Source organism: Mesocricetus auratus, unplaced genomic scaffold, assembly GCF_017639785.1.
Source record: "Mesocricetus auratus isolate SY011 unplaced genomic scaffold, BCM_Maur_2.0 Super-Scaffold_100007, whole genome shotgun sequence".
Classification (NCBI taxonomy): Eukaryota; Metazoa; Chordata; class Mammalia; order Rodentia; family Cricetidae; genus Mesocricetus; species Mesocricetus auratus.
In genome coordinates, this window is record NW_024429191.1 from 55,866,893 (window position 1) to 55,889,811 (window position 22,919).

Consider the following 22,919-nt stretch of genomic DNA (forward strand, 5'->3'; position numbering starts at 1 on the left):
CACTCCAATAACACCACACCTCCCAATTTCTCTCAAGTAGTACCACTTCCTGATGACTAAACATTCAAATATATGTATTTGCCATGCAAGCTCAAGTACCTGAGTTCATTCCCTACACTGGTGGAAAATCTAGGCACAGCATCTTGTGCCTATAGTCCCAGCACTGAGGACATGGAAACAGGGTAATCCCTGGAATTTGCTGGCTGGCAGATGACCAGCCAGCCTAGCCAAATCTGTGAGAACCGAGTTCAGTGAGAAACTATGTCTCCAAGGTAAAGAGCAATTGAAGAAGATACCCGAAGCTGACATCTAACCTTCACATGCACCTCATAAATATATGAACACACGTATATACATAGACACACAAAGGCATAAAACTAGAAAATAAGTCTTGGCCATGATCTTCAGAGGCAAACACACTTGCTAAATGTCTTTGGCTATTTCTTTTTTTTTTTTTCTTTTTTTTTTTTTTTTTTTTTTGGTTTTTACGAGACAGGGTTTCTCTGTATTGTTTCGGAGGCTATCGGTCCAGCCCGGCCTCGAACTCACAGAGATCCGCCTGCCTCTGCCTCCCGAGTGCTGGGATTAAAGGCGTGCGCCACCACTGCCCGGCGTCTTTGGCTATTTCTAATTTACTATTATTCCTTACCCTTCTCTCATTGCTAGGTACTAATGATAATAATTAAGCAAATGGAAATATATCTCTGGGGGAAAGTTGCTTTTTCCTGTTACTGTATTCTTTCCACAGTAATGTTCCACTTTGGTAATCTTAGGGTATGGTACTTGCCTTTGTTGGTAATGTGCCAGTGTACCAATGGTCCTGGGTTCAATGGTACTTTGCCTCCTGTAATTAAAGATATCTCTAAAATAACCTAGATTCTTGTTGTTGTTGTTGTTATTTGGGAGGGGTTGTATCCTTAAGGCTTTTCTGTTTCCCGACTCTTTCTGAGAAACCTTTGAGAAGACTGTGGAATGTGGCTGCTAAGCAGATCTTTACACTCTGAGATAATAAGCCTCAGGAAATCCTGCCAGATGTCTCAAACCATGACTTCCTGGTTCAGAACTAGAATGAAGCTGTACAGTCACTATGGATGTGACCCAGGCCTGGGGGAATTTGTCCACCAAAAGTGGAGGAGAGTAGGAGAAGGTTTGTAGAGGAATTGCTGTCAAGCCCAAAGCCCTGGATTTGGAGGAAGGGTTATAGATGACAGTGAGTCTGATTGTCCTGTTTTTGTAGAGAGAGGCAGGGAGATCCCAGTATCACTAGAAAGTTTCCAAAACCAGCCTTTACCCTAGTTTTACATAGACGTTGTGTTGGTTTGCTTTGTGTTGCTGTGATAAAGCACTGACTAAAACAAACTTGGTGAAATGGCTGAGTGGGTAAATGCACGTACTGCCAAGCCTGACAACCCAAATTCAGGTTCCTGAGACCCACATAGTGGGGAGAACCAACTCCCTTGAGTTGTCCTCTTCTAACCTCCAACATGCTACTCTATGCATACAAAATAAAATGATTAAAAACAAACAAAAACAACTTGGGGAGGAAAGATTTCAGCTTACAGGTTATAGGCCAACATCAAGGGAGTCAAGGCAGGAACCCGGAGTCAGGAACTGGAGCAGAGGCCGCAGAAGAATGATTCTTACTTGCTTGCCCCCAGGCTCACATTTAGCTACCTTATGCAGCCCAGGCCCACATGTTAGGGATGACACTGCCCACCATCAGATGGCATCAATTAGCAATCTAGAAAATGCCCCCATAGGCAAGCTGACAGATAAACCAATCAAGATAATTATTCAATTGAATTTTATTCCTTCTTCCCAGGTTTATGTAGTTGATTTAAAAAAAAAAAGCAGATGTCAAGTTGGGAAATGACTTGTGAGTTCATAAAAATCACAAGGCCAGAGTTGTGAACTTGTATACTGGTTACAGCATTTAGTTATATGTTCTGAATTTACAGAGGCTTTATGACCACTTCCTCTTGCAGTCTAACTTCTGATATTTTCCCTAAGTAACAGGCCTTTTAGTAATAAAATACTTGTTTTGTGACAGTAGTGGCATACTCCAAAATTGCAGCACTCCTGAGGCAGAGTCAAGAGAAATACCAAGAAGTTGAGGCCAGCCTGAATTATGTAGTAAGTTTCAGACCATCTAGGGCTATATGTATCAAGATTGTCTCAAGGAGGAAGAAGTGGGAAACTACCTGTGTTTCCATATTGGAATTTTATGACCTCTGATTTGGACTTTTACCTGTTTGGACCTGTAGTGTCTAGTATATTTCCACTAGACACCTGTAGCTATTTAAATAAATAAAGACTAAAATAATGATATGTAAGGAAATTCTTATTCATAACTAGTCACATTTCATATACTTACTAATCATGTATGATTAATAGCTCCCATATGGCGCAGTACATGCGTACAGAATATTTGCATTATTGTGGAAAATTCAGTTAGACAAGCTTACTGTGGCCATATTTCCTTTGCTTAGTTCCCCCTGACCCCTCCTTTGAAAACCCTATAGATGCTAGGCTTGGTGACACACACCTTTAGTCCCAGCACTCTGGAGGTAGAGGCAGAGGATCTCTGAGTTTGAGGCCAGCCTGGTCTACAGAGCGAGTTCCAGGACAGCCAGGGCTACAAAGAGAAACTCTGTCTCAAAAAAAAAAAGAAAGAAAGAAAAGAAAGAAAACCCTGTGAATAGAAACTAGAACTGCATGAAAACTTGAGCTGAGGCTTCCCCTGGAGACTGAAGGCAGTAACTCAGATTCTGACTCCACAGCATGAGCCATCAGATGGCTAGGTGGACACTTGCCATGGGTACCTTGTAGAGAGAGGCCTTTTCCTTGTCTGCCACTTGGTGTCCCCCCCCCACCAGTCGCCTGGGCTCTGCCGCATTGTAGTCCCCAAATAACACACAAGAAACTGTATTAATTATGAAGCTGTTGGCCGTTTGCTTGTTTCTTACTGGCTATCTCTGACTTAAGTATTTACCCCATAACTGCCAATCTAAGTATTTCTCTTACCGGAGAAAAGTTTCCGGGCTTCTTACCCCTATGGTGGTTACATCTTGACTCCTGTGTTTCTCCTTCCCAGAGTTCTGCTCGACTCCTAGTCCCACCTATCTTGCTTCCCTATTGGCCAACAGTGCTTTATTGACGTATACACAGGACTTCCCCCATCATCTCCTCTTTTCTGTCTAAACAAAGGAAAGGTCTTAACTTTAACATAGTCAAATTATATATAACAGAACAGTTATCAAGTAAGAACATAGTTACAAAATTTTGTCTATCAACATTTAGCAAGATTTAAAGAAAATATCATCCATCCCATCCTTGTGAGTCCAAAGTTCTATATGTAGCTTATCTTTTATCATAACTAAGGAAAACTATAATTATAACTATCTGACTTCAACTCCATCAAAGACCACAGAAGGATAATACATTAAACACTAGGATTGACAGAGGCATCTTACTTCCTGGACAGTCACCCGAAGTTCCTCTGTAACATTGGGGCATCCATCTTCAGCCCATAGGCCACAATGTGTCCAGAAGATTTCTTAGCAAAGCAGGAAATTTCAAACTGTCCATCTGCATCAGCAGTCTGTCAGTCATTTTTCTGTGTCCTGTAGAAAGTCTCCTAGACTCTTCCATGAAGCAGTAACCCTGAAGGACTATTTGAGTTCAGCAGTCACTTTCCTGTGGGTCCTGCATGTCCACATTATACAGCAACAGTCAAGCAGTCCAGGCAAGAGCAGTTTCTTGTCCAAATGGCTAATCTTGCCATGTTGAAAGCAAACTCTATAACAAGTTTCTTCGATGCCCATCTTCCTCTCAGACGTAATTGGTACTGCCAGGAGCAGACATTTCTCATTGTCAAGAAAAACCCTAAACCATTTTAAATGCCATTTTCTGAAGGTCTTTGAAAGGTTTGAAGACAGTCTATCTATGTCAAATATATTTCTGTATATCTAGAAAACCTAACTTACCTAACTATAAGTTCTGACTATTATAAGTAACTATCTGTAATCTGTATTTAATTATGCATTGTGTTTTAAAAGATTAGTACAAACACAGTACTTAATCAAGAGAAGAAATATACATATCACAAAATTGACCTTGAATTTGTATCAACAAATGAAAAACCATACCAATACAAAGTACTCATTTTCATACCATAATCCCCTTTTTTCTTTAAAAAGAGATTGGTTGTGATCATTAATCAATTATAAACAACCCCATTCAAATGAAAACAAAGATTTATAAACAATATGGGGATTTGGACATTGCTCATTCCAAACTGCTTCGTGCTGGAAGGGGGCGCTGTTCACACCATGGGGATCATGACAAAACTCAGAAACCTGTATAAATCCTTATTTTCAGGGTTTGTAGGGCTCCATCATCTTAGCTGTTTTAGATGTTGAATCACTTGAGCCATTGCTTCCGGGGGGTCTTGGTTCATCAAACCACAGAAGCCTGGAAGGAATCCTCAGCTTTTCATTTTCTGTAGAAACAAACAAAAACTCTTTTCCAAAGTACCATATCCTTATACTTAAATTTTGAAGTCAGGCATTTTTAAAAGATATAAGTTGGATTAATTCAGCAGCATTTATAATCAAGTGTACTTTAGCAGTTGTTCCTTCCTGAGCAATCAAAAGGCTGAAAAGCACAATAGCATACAGTATCCAGACTCTCTGTGTATTTTCCATCTTTACGTGGCTTATTTATTTATCTATTATTATTATTCTATTTCTTTTACTTTTATTTATTTCTCTCTGAGACAGGGTTTCTCTTTGGAAATCCGCCTGCCTCTGCCTCTGCAGCAAATCCTACCGGTGTGCGCCACCACAGCCAGCTTCTCTATTTATTTACCACTATGCCGTTTCTTTTTCTCTCTCAATCTTATGTATATTTTTAAACATACTGTAAACCTTTAGAGGTTTTTCTTCATCCAAGTTTGACTTTACTGTAAATCTTTGTGTTTTTCTGGCCACGTGTCTCATCTGTTAAAACCGTGGCTGTTTAAACTGCAATTTTTCCAAGATGGTGGGCGTGTGATTTCAGCTCATCGCCTCAGTCTATACTGACATCCAGCAAAAGCTGCCGGCTTGGAGATGTGGTCACTGCTACTTCCAGCTATACATACACACCTTTCAATCGTTAGCAGAGGCTCTTAAAAGAACTTTTTTTTTTTTTTGCTTATACTGAGTCAGGAAGACTCCCTTAAGTGAGCTGCGTGTGCATGAGTCTCTGCTTGTCACTAGCAAAACAGAGCCCACCTGAGAAAAATGCTGCTACCAAGAACCCATGCTTTTCTCTGTTCTTTTGTTTCTAAAATTCCTTTAAAGATTTTGTCATTCTACGTGGAAATTCAATGATCCCACTCCTGATCACCATTTGTAGAGAGAGGCCTTTTCCTTGTCTGCCACTTGGTGTCTCCCCCCCCCTCGCCCCCGCCCCCCGCCAGTTGCCTGGGCTCTGCTGCGTTGTAGTCCCCAAATAACACACAAGACACTGTATTAATTATGAAGCTGTTAGTCTTGTTTGTTTCTTACTGGCTAGCTCTGACTTAAGTATTTACCCCGTAATTGTTAATCTAAGTATTTCTCTTACCAGAGAAAATTTTCCAGGGTTCTTACCCCTATGGTGGTTACATCTTGACTCCCTATGTTTCTCCTACCCAGAGTCCTCCTGGACTCCTAGTCCCACCTATCTTGCTTCCCTATTGGCCAACAGTGCTTTATTGACATATACACAGGACTTCCCCCATCAGTACCTGATAATTTATCCTCAGCAAATCACATCAGTTTGTTCTATTAGTCCTGTCTGGGTCATACTGACAGATGCCATTGCAATGACAAAATTTCAGTGTCTCAAAACAAACTAGGACATCAAGAGCTAGAAACTAGTTTCTTTTCAGTAAGCCTAGCATTATAAAATCTTACATGTCTGCTATATGAGTGAGCCTATTGAACAGTAAAAGAAAGGCTTTGACTTCAGAATACTTGTGCTCAGTTACTCTCAATTACTTTTAAAGGAATGTGCATCATATATCTAAATATGAAAACATAATTCTTTAAAACAATATTAAGTTGGCCTGGTAATGGTGGTGCACGCCATTAGTTCCAGCACTCAGCAGGCAGGGGCAGGTGGATCTGGATGAGTTCAAGGTCAGCCTGGTATACAAAGTGAGTCCCAGGACAGTCAAAGCTGTTAAATAGAGAAACTGTCTTGAAAAGCCAAACCAAAAAGACAGTATTTAGTCAAAGTAGAAGCCAGATTGTTTGATAAATACAAGTTATTGATATAGTCAATTCATTTAGCTTGAGAACTGTATTATAGTTTAAATTACGAAGTATCCTCATAATACTGTATAACCTTGTTTTTCAAAATATATAATACATGTGTTTCAGGCTATAAAATAGCAGAGCTCTGTGGTCTGGTGATTGTTTATTGCTCCTTGGCTTTTTCCCCCCCTGGAGAAAGATTCTCATTATGAAGCCCGGGATTTCCTTGAACTCAAAATTCTCCTGCCTCAGCATCCTGAGTGATGGAATTATATGTGTATGTCACCATATCCAACTCTGGGTTTTTGTTGTTGTTTGTTTAGTTGTATGTATGTGTGTATGTGTGTGTATGTGTGTGTGTGTGTGTGTGTGTGTGTACAAGAGAGCTCTTTCTAGCACTCATGACCTCACCCCTTCTCCACCCACATCCCCCACCCCCCACCCTCCCAAAGTGCTTGATGGTGCAAACCTTTAACCCCAGCATTTGGGATGTAGAATAAGTGAATCTCTTTGAATTTGAGCCCAGTCTAGTCTCCGTAGAGAGTTCCAAGCCAGCCAGACTTTGTCTCAAAAAAAAAGTGTGTGTCCAAACACATGCATGCACAAACACTCTAAGCATGCAAGTGCCCATGTAGGCCAGAAGAATGCTGTATCTCCTGGAGCTGAGTTACAGGCAGTTGTGAACTACCTGACATGGATGCTGGGACCTGAACTCAAGTTCTCTGCAAGAACAAGCACTATTAAACAATGAGAGATCTCTCTGGTTTTGGTTTATTGTTGTTGTTTTCTATTTTGATTTTAGATGGTTAGGGTTTTGGATTTGTTGTTATAGCTTTTTTGGAAATAGGGTATGTATCCCTGGCTAACCCGGAACTCACATAATAGTAGAGTGTTAAGTAACAGTCTAGTTAAGTGTAGAGAACAGCCAAGCACTAACATTCCTAGGTCAGCGGCAGTTTCCAGTTTTCATTGGTATTCCTGGTACTTTTAAATCATTTGTATCATGCTGCCTGCCTAACACCCCACATCCCTTTCAGATACATTAAAACACCTACTCTTGGTTAATATTTGACTTCAATTCTATAGTGTGATGTATTAGCATTATTTTACTTTAATGATTTTAAATCTTCTTTGATCATTCAGTAATTAGTTGGTTAATTTCCACGAGTTTGTTTATTTAGTAGAGATTTGTTTGCTACTTATTTAAGTTTTACTTCATTATGGTCAAATTGGGTACATGACACTGCTTCGGTTTTTCGGAACTTATTAAGATTTATTTGTGTAGCAGGATGTGGTCTGTTTTGGAGAAGCTTTTGTGGGCTGCTAGAATTTGGGTGGGACTTTCTTCTATAGATACTGTTAAGTCCTTTTGATGTGTAATGTCATGCAATTCTGATGTTTCTCTGTTTGTTTTTTGTCCAGATGACCTGTCTATTGCAGAAATGGGTTGAAATCACCTACTCTTCATGGGTCTTTAATTCCAGTAGCATACTTTTTGTGAAATTGAATACATCAGAGTTTGGTGCACTTGTTTTTGATTATATGTCTCCTGATTCCTTGATTAACTTTGAAAGAGAGATCTTAAATATTTGTGTTTTCTCCTTCTGTTTTTTGTTTTGTTTTGGCAGGGGGTGGGAAGGCAGGGGGAATAAGGTGCCTCTATATAAGCCAACGCCTGAAGTGCACTAACTCAGACTGACCTTGAGCTCACAGTCTCCTGCCTCAGCCTCCCATAGACTAGTGTCACCATGCCTAGCTTTATCCTCTGGGATTAGAATTATGAACAGTTACGAGCTATTATGTGGTATATTTTTAAATTATGATATAATTATATCATCCTCCCCTCTTCCACAGAAATATATGCAAGTAGCATACACATAAAATATAGTTTTTAAAATCTCATTTAAACACATATACACACACGAGACTAAGTACTCTTTCATTTAAATTATATTTTTTTATTTCTCTAACTTGATAACAGTCCATGTCTATTACTTCTGTACATTTTTAAAGTCCTTTCCTTTTAAGACTGGGTATTCCTAGTTTCCATTAAATCTTAGAACTGAACAAATCATTTATTCCAAGATCTTGAGAAACTAGCAGTATTTCTTGACATTAGAACTAGTCCTTAAGGGCAGGTGTGGTGATGCACACCTATAATCCCAATACTTGGGAGGTGAAGGTAGGAGGATCAGGAGTTCAAGGCCAGCCTGGGCTGTGTGAAACTTTGTTCGTGTCTCCTGACCCCTGAAAAAATTGAGTTGTGTCCTGGACTGAGACCTACCAAATTCAAGTCAGCAGTGATTACTTGGATTTTTTTAAGATAGTAGCTACTTAATAAGACAATACAGGAGTTCAGTCAATAAGTTTTTTTGTTTGTTTGTTTGTTTGTTTGTTTGTTTGTTAAATAGATAAGGTTTGACCGGCCATGTTTTTTAAAGTAATCCTGAGAACATGTATGGGATTAATAGTAAAGTGAGAGAAATTTCTCTGCACTTATGACACCATTTATTTCTTGGAGGTTTATCCCACATGTTAAAAGTTAATAAATGATGATTACTTCCTAGAATAACAGGAAGTAACTTAATGATTATTTCTTGTCTTACAGTAGCACTTGTACCATGGGCTTAGTCTTGCCTCTCTGGAGTGATACCCTAATTCATTTGGATGGTGATGGGTAAGAACTTTACCTTTTCCCCCATTCTACAGAAAGCCAAGGGGTGTGGTTCTATCTTAGTCTCAGTGGCTCATTGATTCAGCTGAATGGAAGGCCCAGTGTGTCCAACTGAAGTGACATGCCAGCAGCTGATGAGGCCTTTTAAACTGCTGTTTTGTCAAGAGATAAAATACAACTTGCCAGGGTCTCTCACTCTGTTCTTCTGAGCTGACTATGGTAGGAAGCCAGACAAAGAAGATGGAGTTTGTTTGTTGGCTCACCCTTTAGTGTGCACATGTGGAACTGCTCTTGCAGTGTTCTCCCAGAGGATGATGTGTTCTCTTTCAAATAACCTCTATGACTTCTGCCAGCTGTCTGCCTGCTGTGTAACCCTTTCCTGAGCCAGTTCCTTCCAGTCAGCCACCCCCACCTCCTGGTGTTTTTAGAATGTGTTCCCAAGAGACTGAAATGTTTACTCCAATTTATAAAATCCAGGTCAAGTTTGCTATGAATCAAAAGACTTCCAACTAGAAATATACATTAGAACACCTTAATTTTGCCTAGTAGATAAAATCAATTTGTTGACCCTTTTCTTTATTTAAATTTATTTTTGAGAATTTTATACATGACTACTGTATTTCTATAATTCTGACCCTCTCCCCAGCTCCTGTATGTTCCCCCACTCTCTCTCTAATTCATGATATTTCATCATTATTATTTCATATTTATGCATATGTACATATAGGCACAGCTTGTTGAGTCCATTTAGTGTTGCTCATATGTGTATGTGTTTAGGGATAACCACTTGGAATTGGATTACCCAGAAAGTAATCCTCATCCCTAGAGAAGACTGATTGTCCTCTCAGCGGCCACATTGGAACTTTTCAGTAACATCCTACGTCTAGTTAACGTCTAGATGACATACTGATTATTTCTTCTATTTAATCAGTCAGCTGGTGTATCGAACTAGAAATACATGACCCTTATTTGTGGACTTTGTCTGTTTTCTTTTGCTCTTAGTGGATTCAGCGTATCAACAGATAACAGAGTGCACATATTCAAACCTGTGTCTGTGCAAGCAATGTGGTAAGATGACTTTCAATATCTCTGTAAAACAGGGTTGTTTTTTAAAGTGGCTCTACAAAAAAGTTCTTTAATGTTATTAAAATAATGCCTTGTAGAGAAGTAGAATTTGAAATGATACAATTCACTATTCATATACATACTGTATATGTAGAGGATTTATGTATGTGTGTGCAATCTGTTTGCTTGGTAACCATGATTAAAGGTGGCCTAGAAACACAGTTTTTAAGTTGTCACAGAGGAAAGCTTTGTGCATTGGTGAACAAGTGAAATCCAGAGGTAGTATTGGACTCTAGAAGAAATGCTAATTGGTTAGAGAGCCTGTTAGAACTGTTTTTCACACTGACCATGCTTATTGTGAGAGCCAAGTCAATACAGTCTACTGCTATGTACTAGCTTTTAGTTTCCTAAGATAATCAAAGATAGCCTTGACAAAGTTACATTATAGATAGATGTATTTCCTTTTAAAATACTGGCAGTTGTTTGTGTGCTGCAAATAAAGCCTAAAGAAACTGTTGTTAATAACCACACATATACTAACACTTTTAAGTTATTCCCTGCATTCTGGATGCTTTACATGGCTTATATTTAATCAGTACACCGGTAGTGTTGTTAACACCCTGTTGTGGCTGAAAGAACTGAGGCATCTCAAGGGTTACATAACTGGCCCAAGAGTATCTTGTTTAATTAGATAGAATAGACTCTTGTTCACTTATCTAGGAAATGATCTACTATAAACAGGGAATAATGAGACTTTTGGCTCAGTAGTCTTTAGTTTCTGTGGACTGAAATAGTTCAATCAGTAAAGTGTCATGCAAACCTGAGGGTCTAAACTCAGATCCCTAATGCCTATGTAAAAAGCCAGGCACAGCAGTGCTCATCTGTACATCCATGTCGCAGGAAATTAGGGAAGAAAAGAAATGGGGGACAGGCAAATCCCTGGAATTGCTAGCCCACCAGTGTAGCTGAGTCAGTGATATCCAGATTCAATGAGACCTTATGTCAAATAATTAGGTGGACAGCAACTGAAGAAGACATACAACATTGACCTCTGACCTACCGAAACACACACATACATGCGCCCACACAAATCTGTTCACACACAAACACTCAGACCACGCACACACACATAACAAATAAATAATAAATAAACTTCTGCTTCTCATTCTACTGCCTGTTCTATATTAAAAGTCCCCCATGGAGATAAGGCAAGCAAAACAAGAAGTGAAATAAGTCTGGAAAAATCTAAAGCTGAATAACAGAAGTGATAGGGTTTAGATGTATAGAATCCTCATTGTCACTGAACAGTTAACTTTCTTATGCAGTAATTAAGGTGGGACAGAGTTTTAGGTGAGATTAGACCACATTTATAGATTTAGAACATAGCTCACAGGTGAATTCCAGTGGGTATAGTAGAATGGCAGTGTTTTCAGATCTATTTTGAGGACAAAGCAACTTTAATTCAAGTAATAACCTCAGATCAAGAACTGTTGTTTCAAGTAAACTGACTAGTCATAGTTCTATTAACTTTTTAAAAATATTTAATTGAAAGTCATAGGAGAGAAGTACTAAAGATGCAGATCAAAGCAGTGTTTAGACCAGGGGTTTTCCTAGCTGGACCCTAGTGACTGTAACCTCCACTCCTGCATGCAGTCGTTGTTTTTGAAGCAACTAACACTGAGTGTATTTTAGGGCAGTTGCAGCAGACTCTGTGAGGTATGATTATAAAGCATGAATTTCCAAATGTATGGAATCACTGGAGTGAAACTGAAATTCTCTGAGCATTTGTCTATTTTGAGTAATAGGAAACACTTACCTGACTGAACAGATGGCTTACTGTGCAAGTATGGAGACTTATTCAATATGCAGTATCTACTTTAAAAAAGAAAGGAAAAAATAGCTAAAGACAGGCAAATATCTGAAGCTCATTATCCAGCTAGCCTAGCCAAATTGATTAGCTCCAGGCTCAATGAGAAATTCTGTCTCAAAAAAAATGAGGAAAGGGATTGAGGAAGACACCTAACATTGACATCTGTCTTCACATACGCAAGTACCCACATAAATCCACAAAATGTGTACTCATGTATCTACCACACATACGCACTCTAGAAATAAAACCAGAGATTATATCTTTGAAATACTTTTTGAAAGTCTACAACTTTGTTTTATATTTATTTATTATTTTTATGTATATGTGTATGTGTGTGCCTGCATAAGTTTGTGTGCGCCATACGCACCATGGCCCAAGGAGACTAGAAGGATGTGTTGGATCCCCTGGACCTGGAGTTATTGGTCATTGTGAGCCACCATGTGGGTGCTAGGAATTCAACTCAGGTCCTCTACAACATTGTCTTTTTTTTTTTTTTTTAGAAACATTGTCTTTAAAAAAGAATTTATCTTACATAATTAAAAGTTAACTCTCTTTCTCTCTTTCCCTCTCTTCCCTTGGGGCAAACAGGACTTATTCCTGTCTTCCTCTTCTCTTCTGTCCTCTCTCTGTCTCTGTGTCTCTTTACCTCTTTTCTCTTCCTTCCCGTTCCCTCTCCTTTCTAATAAAACTTCTCACTTAAAAAAAAAAGTAACTAACTGGTGGATTACTCTTAACTAAATTGGTGTTAAGAAAAAAATTATGAGCTTGGAGAGATGGCTCATCCAGTTAAGAGCACTCGTTGCTCTTGTAGAAGACCCAGGCTCAATTCTCAGCAGCCACACGGTGCTTCATACCATCTGTATTTCTAGTTGCAGGCTATCCAACTCCCTCTTCTCACCTCCCTGCATGCACATGGTACAGGCAAAACACTCAACACATTAAATAAAATGAATAAATACAGTTTTTAAAAACTAATTCAAGCCGAACATTGGTGCCTTGCTCTTTTAATCCCAGCACTCGGGAGGCAGAGGCAGGCGAATCTCAGTGAGTTCGAGGCCAGCCTGGTCTACAAGAGTGAGTTCTGGGACAGGCAGAACTACACAAAGAAATCCTGTCTCGAAAAAACAAACAAGCCAAACAACTGTCCCCCTCAAAAAAGCCTAATTCAATGAGCTGTTTTTCAAAAAGTTTATATGATATAGACTTGACATGGGCTTAAAGAACAGATTCAACCATTAGTAGAAGAATAAACTGGAGTAGCCTTTCCGGAGAGCATTTTGCCAATATTCCTTATCATTTTTAACCTAGTAATTCTAAGAATTTACTGAGATTATAAAAATGGATATACAAATATTTTAGATGTAAGAAATGTTTGTTGGCATTCTAACAATAACAATAGAATTTAAATGTTTGAAAAATAGGAAATCACTTAAATCTGGCATGTGCATATAAATGACTATTAAACAACCATTAAGTTTTAATGATTAAAAAGTGATCTGGTTCGCTGGGCCATGGTGACACATGCTTTTAATCCCAGCACTTGGGATGCAGAGACAGGTGAATCTCAGTGAGTTGGAGACCAGCCTGGTCTACAGAGTGAGTTCCAGGACGGCCAAGGCTGTTACACAGAGAAACCCTGTCTCAAAAACCCAAAACAAGGAAGGAAGGAAGGAAGGAAGGAAGGAAGGAAGGAAGGAAGGAAGGAAGGAAGGAAATGATCTGGTTAAAACTGAGCATTGTAGCACATAACATTTATTCTCAGGATTCAGGGAATGGCAGGGTGAAGACAGTAGGATAAATTAATTCTAAGTTCAAGGCCATAGTGAACTATATAGTTAGATCGAGATCTAGAATACATGAGAACCTGTCTCCAAAAAAAAAAAAAAACAATGTAGTTGGAGAATATTGAAATCAGATGTTAATGGCAGACTATAAAATAAAAGAACAAGTAAATATGCATAAGTGTATTCTAAGAGCAAGTGTATTATGAATAAATGCATAATACAGCCATACTGTTTTTATTATGGCCTGCAAATAGACCAAGGAATTGGAAAGAGTAGCCCTGAGCTTGAATAGTGATGCTAGGATTACATGATATTTCTGACATTTATTTTGTCTATTTATTGTGGCACTGTAAGTGACCTAGTTCCTCCTGCATGCTACACAAGCACCATACAATTTGTTAGATTTTCGTTTTAGTTTTGGTTTTTTTTTGAGACAGGATCTCTCTACATAGCTCTGACTGTCCTGGAACTCAGTCTGTTGACCTTAAACTCAACCGAGGTCCATCTACCTGTTTCTGCCTCCCAAGTGCTGAGATTAAAGGCAGATTCCACTATGCCTGGCCAACTAGGACTTTTTTTAAATGAGCATAGATCACTTTTCTTAAGGAGGAGGAATAAAGGGTATTCTTAACAAAATATATATAAGATCATTTGAAATGGCTTAGCAGGTAAAGGCACTGACCACCAAGACTGACAGCCTGAGTTTGGCTTCCAGGATACACCTGGTGGAAGAAAGAGCTAATGCCCCAAAAATTTACCTCTGGCCCCCATATGTATGCTACTGCGGCATGTGCACCCACTCACACACAAATATTTTTTTTTTTAATGATAGTTACTAGAACGTTGACTCAGCAGTTAAAAATACTGGTTCTTGCAGAGACCTCAAGTTCAATTTCTAACCCTCAAATTGTGGCTCACACTCTTCTGTAACTACAGTTCCAAGGGATCCTTCTCCTTCTAACCACTTGGGCACCAGGCATACATATGGTACACAGACATACATGCGGTCAAAACATTCATACACATAAAATTATTTTAAAAATAATAAATGTTATAAAGAAAAGTTTTCCTTCAGAGCTCTAGCTACAATCTATGCCTCTTTAAGCACTGGAGGCAGACCAATAAACAAAATGTAGAATGGTCCTTGGGCTTGTGTAAGTTACTTCCTAGCATTTCTTTTGTTTGTCTTTTGTTTATTTTCTAGCAATCTGGCTTTAGCTTAGGTAAATAGAAAAAAAAACATAGCTTTAAGTTTTGTTTACCCTTCTTGGGTTTCTGAGCTCAGAGTCAGAAGGTTTAATTTAGTCTCAGGATAGCCAGAGCTATTCTTAGAAAGTAACTCGTGTGAATGAATAAATAGTTTAAAGAACTAGGAGACTAAGGTAGCAAGAATGATAATACCATTAGGTCAGTACTTCCTGGACATCAGAGAACATAGCCTCATGGCTTAGGGGCATCTGCCTATATGATCTTTGTGGAGCCTGTAAGGACGTAGAGGATAAGCTATCACATGATTCTGTGCCAAAGGGAAACAAAATCTGAATAGTTAATTGTTGAGATTTCTGTTTACTAATGACATAGTCACAACATGAGTCCGTGGATAAGGTCATAAGGCCATAGGTTCCTTGACTAAGTGCTCTTCCCCTCCCCCAACACCTTGCCTTGAGGATGCATCAGAATCAGAGAATCTGACTTCTGGGGAGAGAGGAAGTTCTACAGAAAATAATACTCTGTAGAATTCAAAAGTTAGAGGAGTTTGAGATAAATGTGGTTTTTATCCTTTTGGCATCCCATAGTTCTATAGTCTCATTTCTTTGCCTATCTTTCAGGTCTGCACTACAGAGCTTGCACAAGGCTTGTGAAGTGGCCAGAATGCATAACTATTATCCAGGCAGCCTTTTTCTCACTTGGGTGAGTTATTATGAGAGTCATATCAACTCAGATCAATCCTCCGTCAATGAATGGAATGCTATGCAGGATGTACAGTCTCATCGGCCTGACTCTCCAGCCCTCTTCACAGACATGTAAGTTGACTTGCTGAGGATTGTGGAAGCCCTCTCTTGTGTCCTAGGCAGCATATTCCTTAGGAACTAACCCTGCCCCACTGACAGTAGTTGCAATGTAGATTACACTTCTGTCATAATGTAGGTCCTTCTGTTTCCTACAAAAGCCTGAGGAATTTCACTCTTGGACAGAATAGAGTGTCTGCAATCAAAAATGTAATGCTATAAAAATCTGAGAGATGGCTTTGTGGATAAGAGCATTGGCTGTTCAATTTCCACACCCACATGGCAGCTCACAACTGTCTATAACTACTTTTCCAGGGATCCAACACCTTCACACCGACATTCATGCAGGCAACACACCAATGCACATAAAATTAAAAAAGCCAGGCAGTGGTAGTACACGCCTTTGATCCCAGCATTTGGGAGGTAGAGGCAGGTGGATCTTTGTGAGTTTGAGGCTAGCCTGGTCTACAGAGAAAATTCCAGGACAGGAACAATAGTTGATGTGTTCTCTTTTTTCATTTACTGATGTAACCAGTAGAAACTACTCTTTAAAGGGCATGGGTGGGAGGATGCTCACCTTTAATCCCAGCACTCAGGAAACAGAGGCAAGTTCGTCTCTTCAAGGCCAGCCTGGTCTACAGAGTGAGTTCCAAGCCTTCCAGAGCTACATAGTGAGACCCTGTCTCAGAAAGGAACAAGGGAAGACAGATGTTTCCAATCTATTAAAAAGAACACTGAGTTGAATTTACTTCTGTTGAGTTATGGCTTTATTTTAGTTCAAGAAGTAGGCAAAACATCATCAGTCTTTTTTTTACAGAGTTGTTAGTTCCAGTGCCTTTCCAGCAGGCTTAATCCTTTCAAGATCCCATAGTTACAAAAGGATGCAAATCTATCGAAAATGATCTTGATGATTTCATATTGTGAAGCTGGTTGGTGGATTTCAGAGTGATGGATGTTTCATCTAGCTCAGAAAAGCATATCCCAAACCATGCTTAGAGGAAAAAAATCCTTCCTAGCCAGGGATATTAGCACACAGCACACTTTTGAGACTGAGGCAGGAGAGTTTCAAGTTTAAACCAGTATTGACTACAAATAATAGGACCAACTCCATCTCAAAATAAAGAATAAATATCTTAAAATAAGTAAACTATTGTTTTTCCTTCCTAATTTTGATTTTATTTGAGATGTTGGATCTGTAACACAAAAGAAGCAATTGCTTTACATCCCTAAGCAAAACCAAAAAAAGTACAGCTCCTGAAACCTAGTAGATACTCACTGGGTATTTGTTCTTAGTTTTAAGATACATTTAATAGAAATGGAATAAATGAAAACTATATGCCCAAATATCAGAACTAATGTGCAGGCTACTTTTATGTCAACTTGACACAAAGAGTTGTTGGAGAGAATGGTACCTCAGTTGAGAAAATGCCCCCATAAGATCAGTCTGTCAGCAAGCCTGAGGGCATTTTCTTAATTAGTGATTGATGTGAGGGCCCAGCCCATTGTGTGTTTGGTGGGGGGGGGGTCTCCTCCCTGATGGTGGTCCTGAGTTCTATAAGAAAACAGACTTGAGTAAACCATGAGGAGCAAGCCAGTAAGCAGCACTCTTCCATGGCCTCTACAGCAGCTCCTGCCTCCAGGTTCCTACTGTGTTTGGGTTTCTGTCCTGGCTTCTTTCAGTAATGGACTAGGATGTGGAAGTGTAAGCCAAATAAGCCCTTTTCTCCAAAACTCACTGTTTTGGAGAAACACTGGTTAGGTGTTTTCATCAAAACAACTAACTAGGACATGATTATATCTGGATAAAGTGGTTTTTAGTTTTGTTTTCTCTGTATTTTATGTTTTTTCCAGTGACATCATAGAAGACAAAGTATGTTTGTATACCAAGTTCTTTTTCTGTGCCCTGTTCCTACCCAAGTTAACTAAAAAGACCTATAAAAGAATAGTGAGAATACAGGAAAAATGTAAGCCAAAAAAACTTACAATGTTCTCTTGTGAACAGTTTGTATTTGTAATCCAAGAAGGGCATGAACATGTATGGTGCCCCAATGTACATCTAATGTTATGCTTGCCAGGCTCAGAAACAAGGACCCTGGTTCAAGGTCACATTAACTGTAAGTATCAGGGTTATGATTAAACCTAGGTCTGTCTGCTCCCAAACTACTCCACCTCAGAGTGTAAAGGACCAAAAAAAAAAAAAAAGACAGAAAGAAAACACCTAAGAAATCATGCATGCACACAGGTGCTAAAATCTATTTTATCAATACGTGTTTTCAGTAGAAAACTGTCATTGCACATTTCCTCCCACGTTACTGTGTCCAAGAACAATGAAGCCTAGATAAAAATTGCACTCTTATTCAAGCCAGAAATGCCCTGGCAAGAGCAGCACAGGTTTTCTGCATAGTTCATGAGAGGCAGAGTGCCTAAGCAACGTGGCACGCCGAGTGTGTGGAGATGCAGCATACAGAATTGGAGATTATAGAGGCTATTTTTATACCCAGTGATAAGACTGTAAGCAGCAGGATCAGGCAGGATGCCTGAAGGCTTAGGCCATGTCCATTTCCAAATAAGGAGATGCAAAGCAGATACCTTTCTTAAGTAGGTAGGGGCAAAGATGGAACAGAAAGTATTCAAATCTTCCATAATATGAACCATGCCACTAGAGAGAAGCACCTAGTTACACTTTTCTTTCCTTTTTGTTTTTCTTTTTGGTTTTTAAAGACGGTTTCTTTTTGTAGCCGTGGCTGTCCTGAAACTGTAGACCATTCTAGCCTTGAACTCACAGAGATACCTGCCTCTGTCTCCTGAGTGCTGGGACTTAAGGCATGCACCACTCCCGCCCAGCTGAGTAATTTTCTTTTTTGTTTCTGAGACAACATATCACTATGTAGCCCTGGCTATCCTAGAAATCACTATGTAGACTAGGCTGGCCTCTAACTCAGCATGCTAGGACTAAAGGCATGTGCCACAACACCTGACCTTGAATAATTTTAAAGAAAACAAAAACAACATAGTCCTGCAGATAATTGGGCTGGACTGAGTGGTCTGATTTTCCTGCTAATATACATGATTATCAGTGTATCTTTTAACATGTTTGTCTCCTTAACTATATAGAGTTAGTATTAAAATTTCACAGAAATGAGCAGGAACAAAAGGGCACTGATGCACATCTATAGTCCCAGTATTTGAAAAGCTGAAGCAGGAGGATTGAATGTTCTAAGTCAGCCTAGACTACATGGCAAGACCTTGCTCAAAAAAAAAAAATTCACAAAGCTATTCTTAGAGTTGCCATGAAATGGAAAAGTGTTTCAGACCAAAGTATTCCAGATAGTTGACCCCTACAACCCATTTTAGAATAAAACTTGCCTTGTTGGAAGAGGTTGGATCAGACCATTCTCCTTCCTATCTTATAGGCCCACAGCAATGAATGATCAGCATAGGATGGCATTTTAAGGTCTGGTTCTCTTGAAAGTCTTACCACTATTCTACCCAGATTAGTATTCTAGTTCAGTAGGCGATGATATCTGGCCGTTCTTGATAAGGGCATGAGATATACTTGATATACACAGTTATCTTTGCTTCTTATTTTTTTTTTGGTGGGGAGGGGAGGCTCTACCTTTCCAGTCTCCCCACATGACACTATATTTAGTGGGTCATCAATAACTAGTCTTTGCTTCTTCTTAGAGCTATATATTCTTGGTGTATTTAAAGACTTTTAAGCACATAGAACCTCTTCAAGTAGATTTTACATGTTTATTATGTTCTATGTGGTTTTGGGGGGGTGTTGGTTTAGTTTGGGAAGATGTTCTTGTTGCTAGTTTGGTTTTGATTGTGGTTTAGACATTGTTTCATTATGTAATACCCACATTGGCCTGAAATTCACTGTGTAGTTGGGTATTACTTTCATTTGCTATGCTTCTGCAATGTAAATATGAGAGTAAGAGAAGTAGTTTTGAAACATAGTCAAATGGTGAATTAATTGCTTTGATTAAATTCATGTTTAAGAAAAAACACTACTTGTCTATTCTCAGACCAACTGAACGTGAACGAACAGAAAGGCTTATTAAAACCAAATTGAGGGAGATTATGATGCAAAAGGATTTGGAAAATATCACATCCAAAGAGGTAAGCAGCATTGATTCCTCAGTGTTGAAATGGAATGGAATAACAATAGGTTTGGAGATAAAAATGGTATTGAAAACGCAGAAGAACTTTACATTGCCTCTGTTTCAGATACGTACAGAGTTGGAAATGCAGATGGTGTGCAACTTGCGAGAATTCAAGGAATTCATAGATAATGAAATGATAGTGATCCTTGGTCAGATGGATAGTCCTACACAGATATTTGAGCATGTGTTCCTGGTAAGTTTTTTTTGTTTTGTTTTGTTTTGTTTTTCGAGGCACGGTTTCTCTGTATTGTTTTGGAGGCTGTCCTGGAACTAGCTCTGTAGACCAGGCTGGCCTCAAACTCACAGAGATCCGCCTGCCTCTGCCTCCCGAGTGCTGGGATTAAAGGCATGCGCCACCAACGCCCGGCCCTGGTAAGTTTTAAAGCCACTTTAAGTGGTATTTTGAAACTAGCTTCAGACTTAAGAAAATTGTTATTTTACTATATTTAAATAAAATGTAACTGAACTGAAGAGATGGCTCAGTGGTTAAAGGCACTTACTGTTCTTGCAGAGGACCTGGTTTTAATTCCCAACACCCATATGGTAACTCAAAACCGTCCATAACTCTGTCTCCTATGTATCTGAAGCCCCCTTCTGACCTCTGCAGGCACCAGGCATCCATCTGGTTCACAGGCATACATGCAGGCCAGACACTCATACACATAAAATAAATAAATCTAAAAAATTTTTTTAATGTAACTGAAGTAAAAGCATAGGCAATACGTACTCAAGCCTCATTGCTTTCTAAAAATTTTGCTACATTACTTTACTGACACTGGTAATATCTGTGCTTTTTAAGTTTATTTACATGTATCGTATGGTAGAAATGTTATATAATGGCTTACTACTGCTCATTTCTTCTCAGTTCTTTTTTGGATTTGGTTTTGGTTTTGGTTTTTCAAGACAGGGTTTCTCTACTGTTTTGGAGACTGTCCTGGAACTCACTCTGTAGACCAGGCTGGCCTCGAACTCACAGAGATCCGCCTGCCTCTGCCTCCCGAGTGCTGTGATTAAAGGCGTGCGCCACCACTGCCTGGCCCCAGTTCCTCTTTCAGTGGATTAAAACTGAGTATGAGGGTAATATTTTTACCAAGGAATTTAACAAATGCTACAAACCAGGGCTTTCTTCCTCTAGGTTGTTAAATATTTCATCTGTCTTTTTATTTTTTTAGTACTTAGAGTCAAATATGCTAGTCTTCTATGGGTTCACAAAGTATATCTAAATAGGATGGTTTTCACACCTTTCAGTCTCCTGAATGTATAAAAAACCAGATGTATTTCATCTGAGCAGATGGGACTACTTACAACAGAAAGTCTGTTGGGTTTATTTGCTTAGTTATTTTCTGGAGCCCTCAAGATCAAATCCTAACCCTTGCACGTGTTAAGCACATATTCCACCACTGAACTATATCCTCAGCCCTCAGCTTTTAAACAACATGAAGCCATGTCGAAGCATTTTGGGGCTCCCAAATTACTTTTCATGGTTACCAAAAAGTCAGTGACTAAAAATTTTTCTTCATAGTTATCAAACATTCAGTGACCTATAATTGTCTCAAGGAAGACACACAGAGACTAGACAGCAAGCCTCTAAGGTTGAAGAATTCTAGTTTCATGTGTACATGGTAGTAGGAGCAAGGTTAACAAGAATACTTAAAAGCAAAGAATGCTAAAACATCATTGTGTTTCCACTTCATATACATTTTGGGCAAATGTGTTACCAAAGCTTCTTATCCTTATCCGTAGAGAGGCCAGTACTGTCTTCATCCAGAAATGTATTGCTTCTGTTTTCTGATGAACACATTGTGAACTGAACTGGTTAGAAGCCAGGAGTACAGAGAGAAGAGGGATAGACCCACAGAAACTGACTAAACTTTATTACCTCACTCTAAACATTCACAAGTTTATTTTACCATTTAGTCAGACTTGGTACCAGTGAAAGCTTGACATTTTAGAACATATTTGTCTGTAGCTTAATTCAAATGGCCTGTGAATCGTTATGAAATTACTAAGCAAAGCTGTGACCGTCAGGGGATCTTCTTTTCTACTGTTTTGGCGGGGGCAGGGCAGGGAGTTCTACAATTAAAGGCATGTGCCACCACCGCTTGGCTAATATGTGTTGCCATATCTGGATGTAGATTGTACTGGCCTTTCTATGGATAAAGATTTGTTGTCTCTAGTATGTATTTTCATGAGGTCTCAAAAATATCCCACTCTTCCATTGTTGGAATTCTTGTCTTATCTGTAGAAATCTTAGGAGCCACTCACTCAGATGGTCTTTGCCCAGATTCCATGAAGTATGACTGAACTTTTATGAAAGACAAATTCTAGTAAGCAAAAAGAGCTCATGTTAGATAGTGGCCAGAGCTAGCTGAAGATGTAGCCCAGGTGGTACAGTATCTACCTGACATGCATGTGGTACTGAGTTTGATCCCAACACCATGTAAGCTGGGTATGGTAACACTCCAGTACTCATGACAAGGTTGTCCTCAGTTGCATAGAGAGTTTGAATTCAACCTGGGAGCCATGATACCCTAGGAAGAAGGGGATCAGGAGCAAACTAGAAGTCACTTTACCATCAAGCATTGCTTATTTCTTTGATACTGGAGATCAAGTATAGAGACCTGTGTAGACAAGGACTCTACCATTAAACCACATTCCCAGCCCTAAATGTGGGTTTCAATACTATAAGAAAAATGTGGAACTTTTCTCTCCAGCGCTGGGCCCAGAGTTTGATTGCCAGCACCATACATACACACACATGTTGCCTAACATGATGCACACCCTTAATCCCAGCACTCAGGAGGTAGAGACAGATAGATCTCTATCAGTTTGAGGACAGCATGGTCTACATAGTTCTAGGTCAGCCAGACCTGTCTCAAATAAATACATAAATAATAAATAAATGGCACAGGCATGATAAATACCAATTATTGCCACTTTCTCTGATTGATCAGCCTGTTTTGTACCAGGCAGAAATATTTCCTATGTCTCTACCACTACTCACTTCCATCTAGAATTCAGAACTGCCTCCTCTTTACCCTTTCTTCAACTGGTACATTTTATG

The 22,919-nt window shown here is 39.2% G+C and overlaps 1 protein-coding gene across 4 annotated transcripts in view; it reads left to right on the forward strand.

Annotated features, from left to right (window-relative positions):
- Ssh2 (slingshot protein phosphatase 2) overlaps positions 1-22,919 on the forward strand; it is a 262,347-nt gene that overhangs the window by 199,409 nt on the left and 40,019 nt on the right. For all 4 annotated transcript variants that reach the window (XM_040749174.1, XM_040749172.1, XM_040749173.1 and 1 more), the window contains 5 exons: positions 8,893-8,961; positions 9,961-10,026; positions 15,507-15,701; positions 19,718-19,811; positions 19,920-20,048. In XM_040749174.1, coding sequence (XP_040605108.1) covers positions 8,893-8,961; positions 9,961-10,026; positions 15,507-15,701; positions 19,718-19,811; positions 19,920-20,048 — 553 coding nt within the window. The remainder of the gene's footprint in view (positions 1-8,892; positions 8,962-9,960; positions 10,027-15,506; positions 15,702-19,717; positions 19,812-19,919; positions 20,049-22,919) is intronic.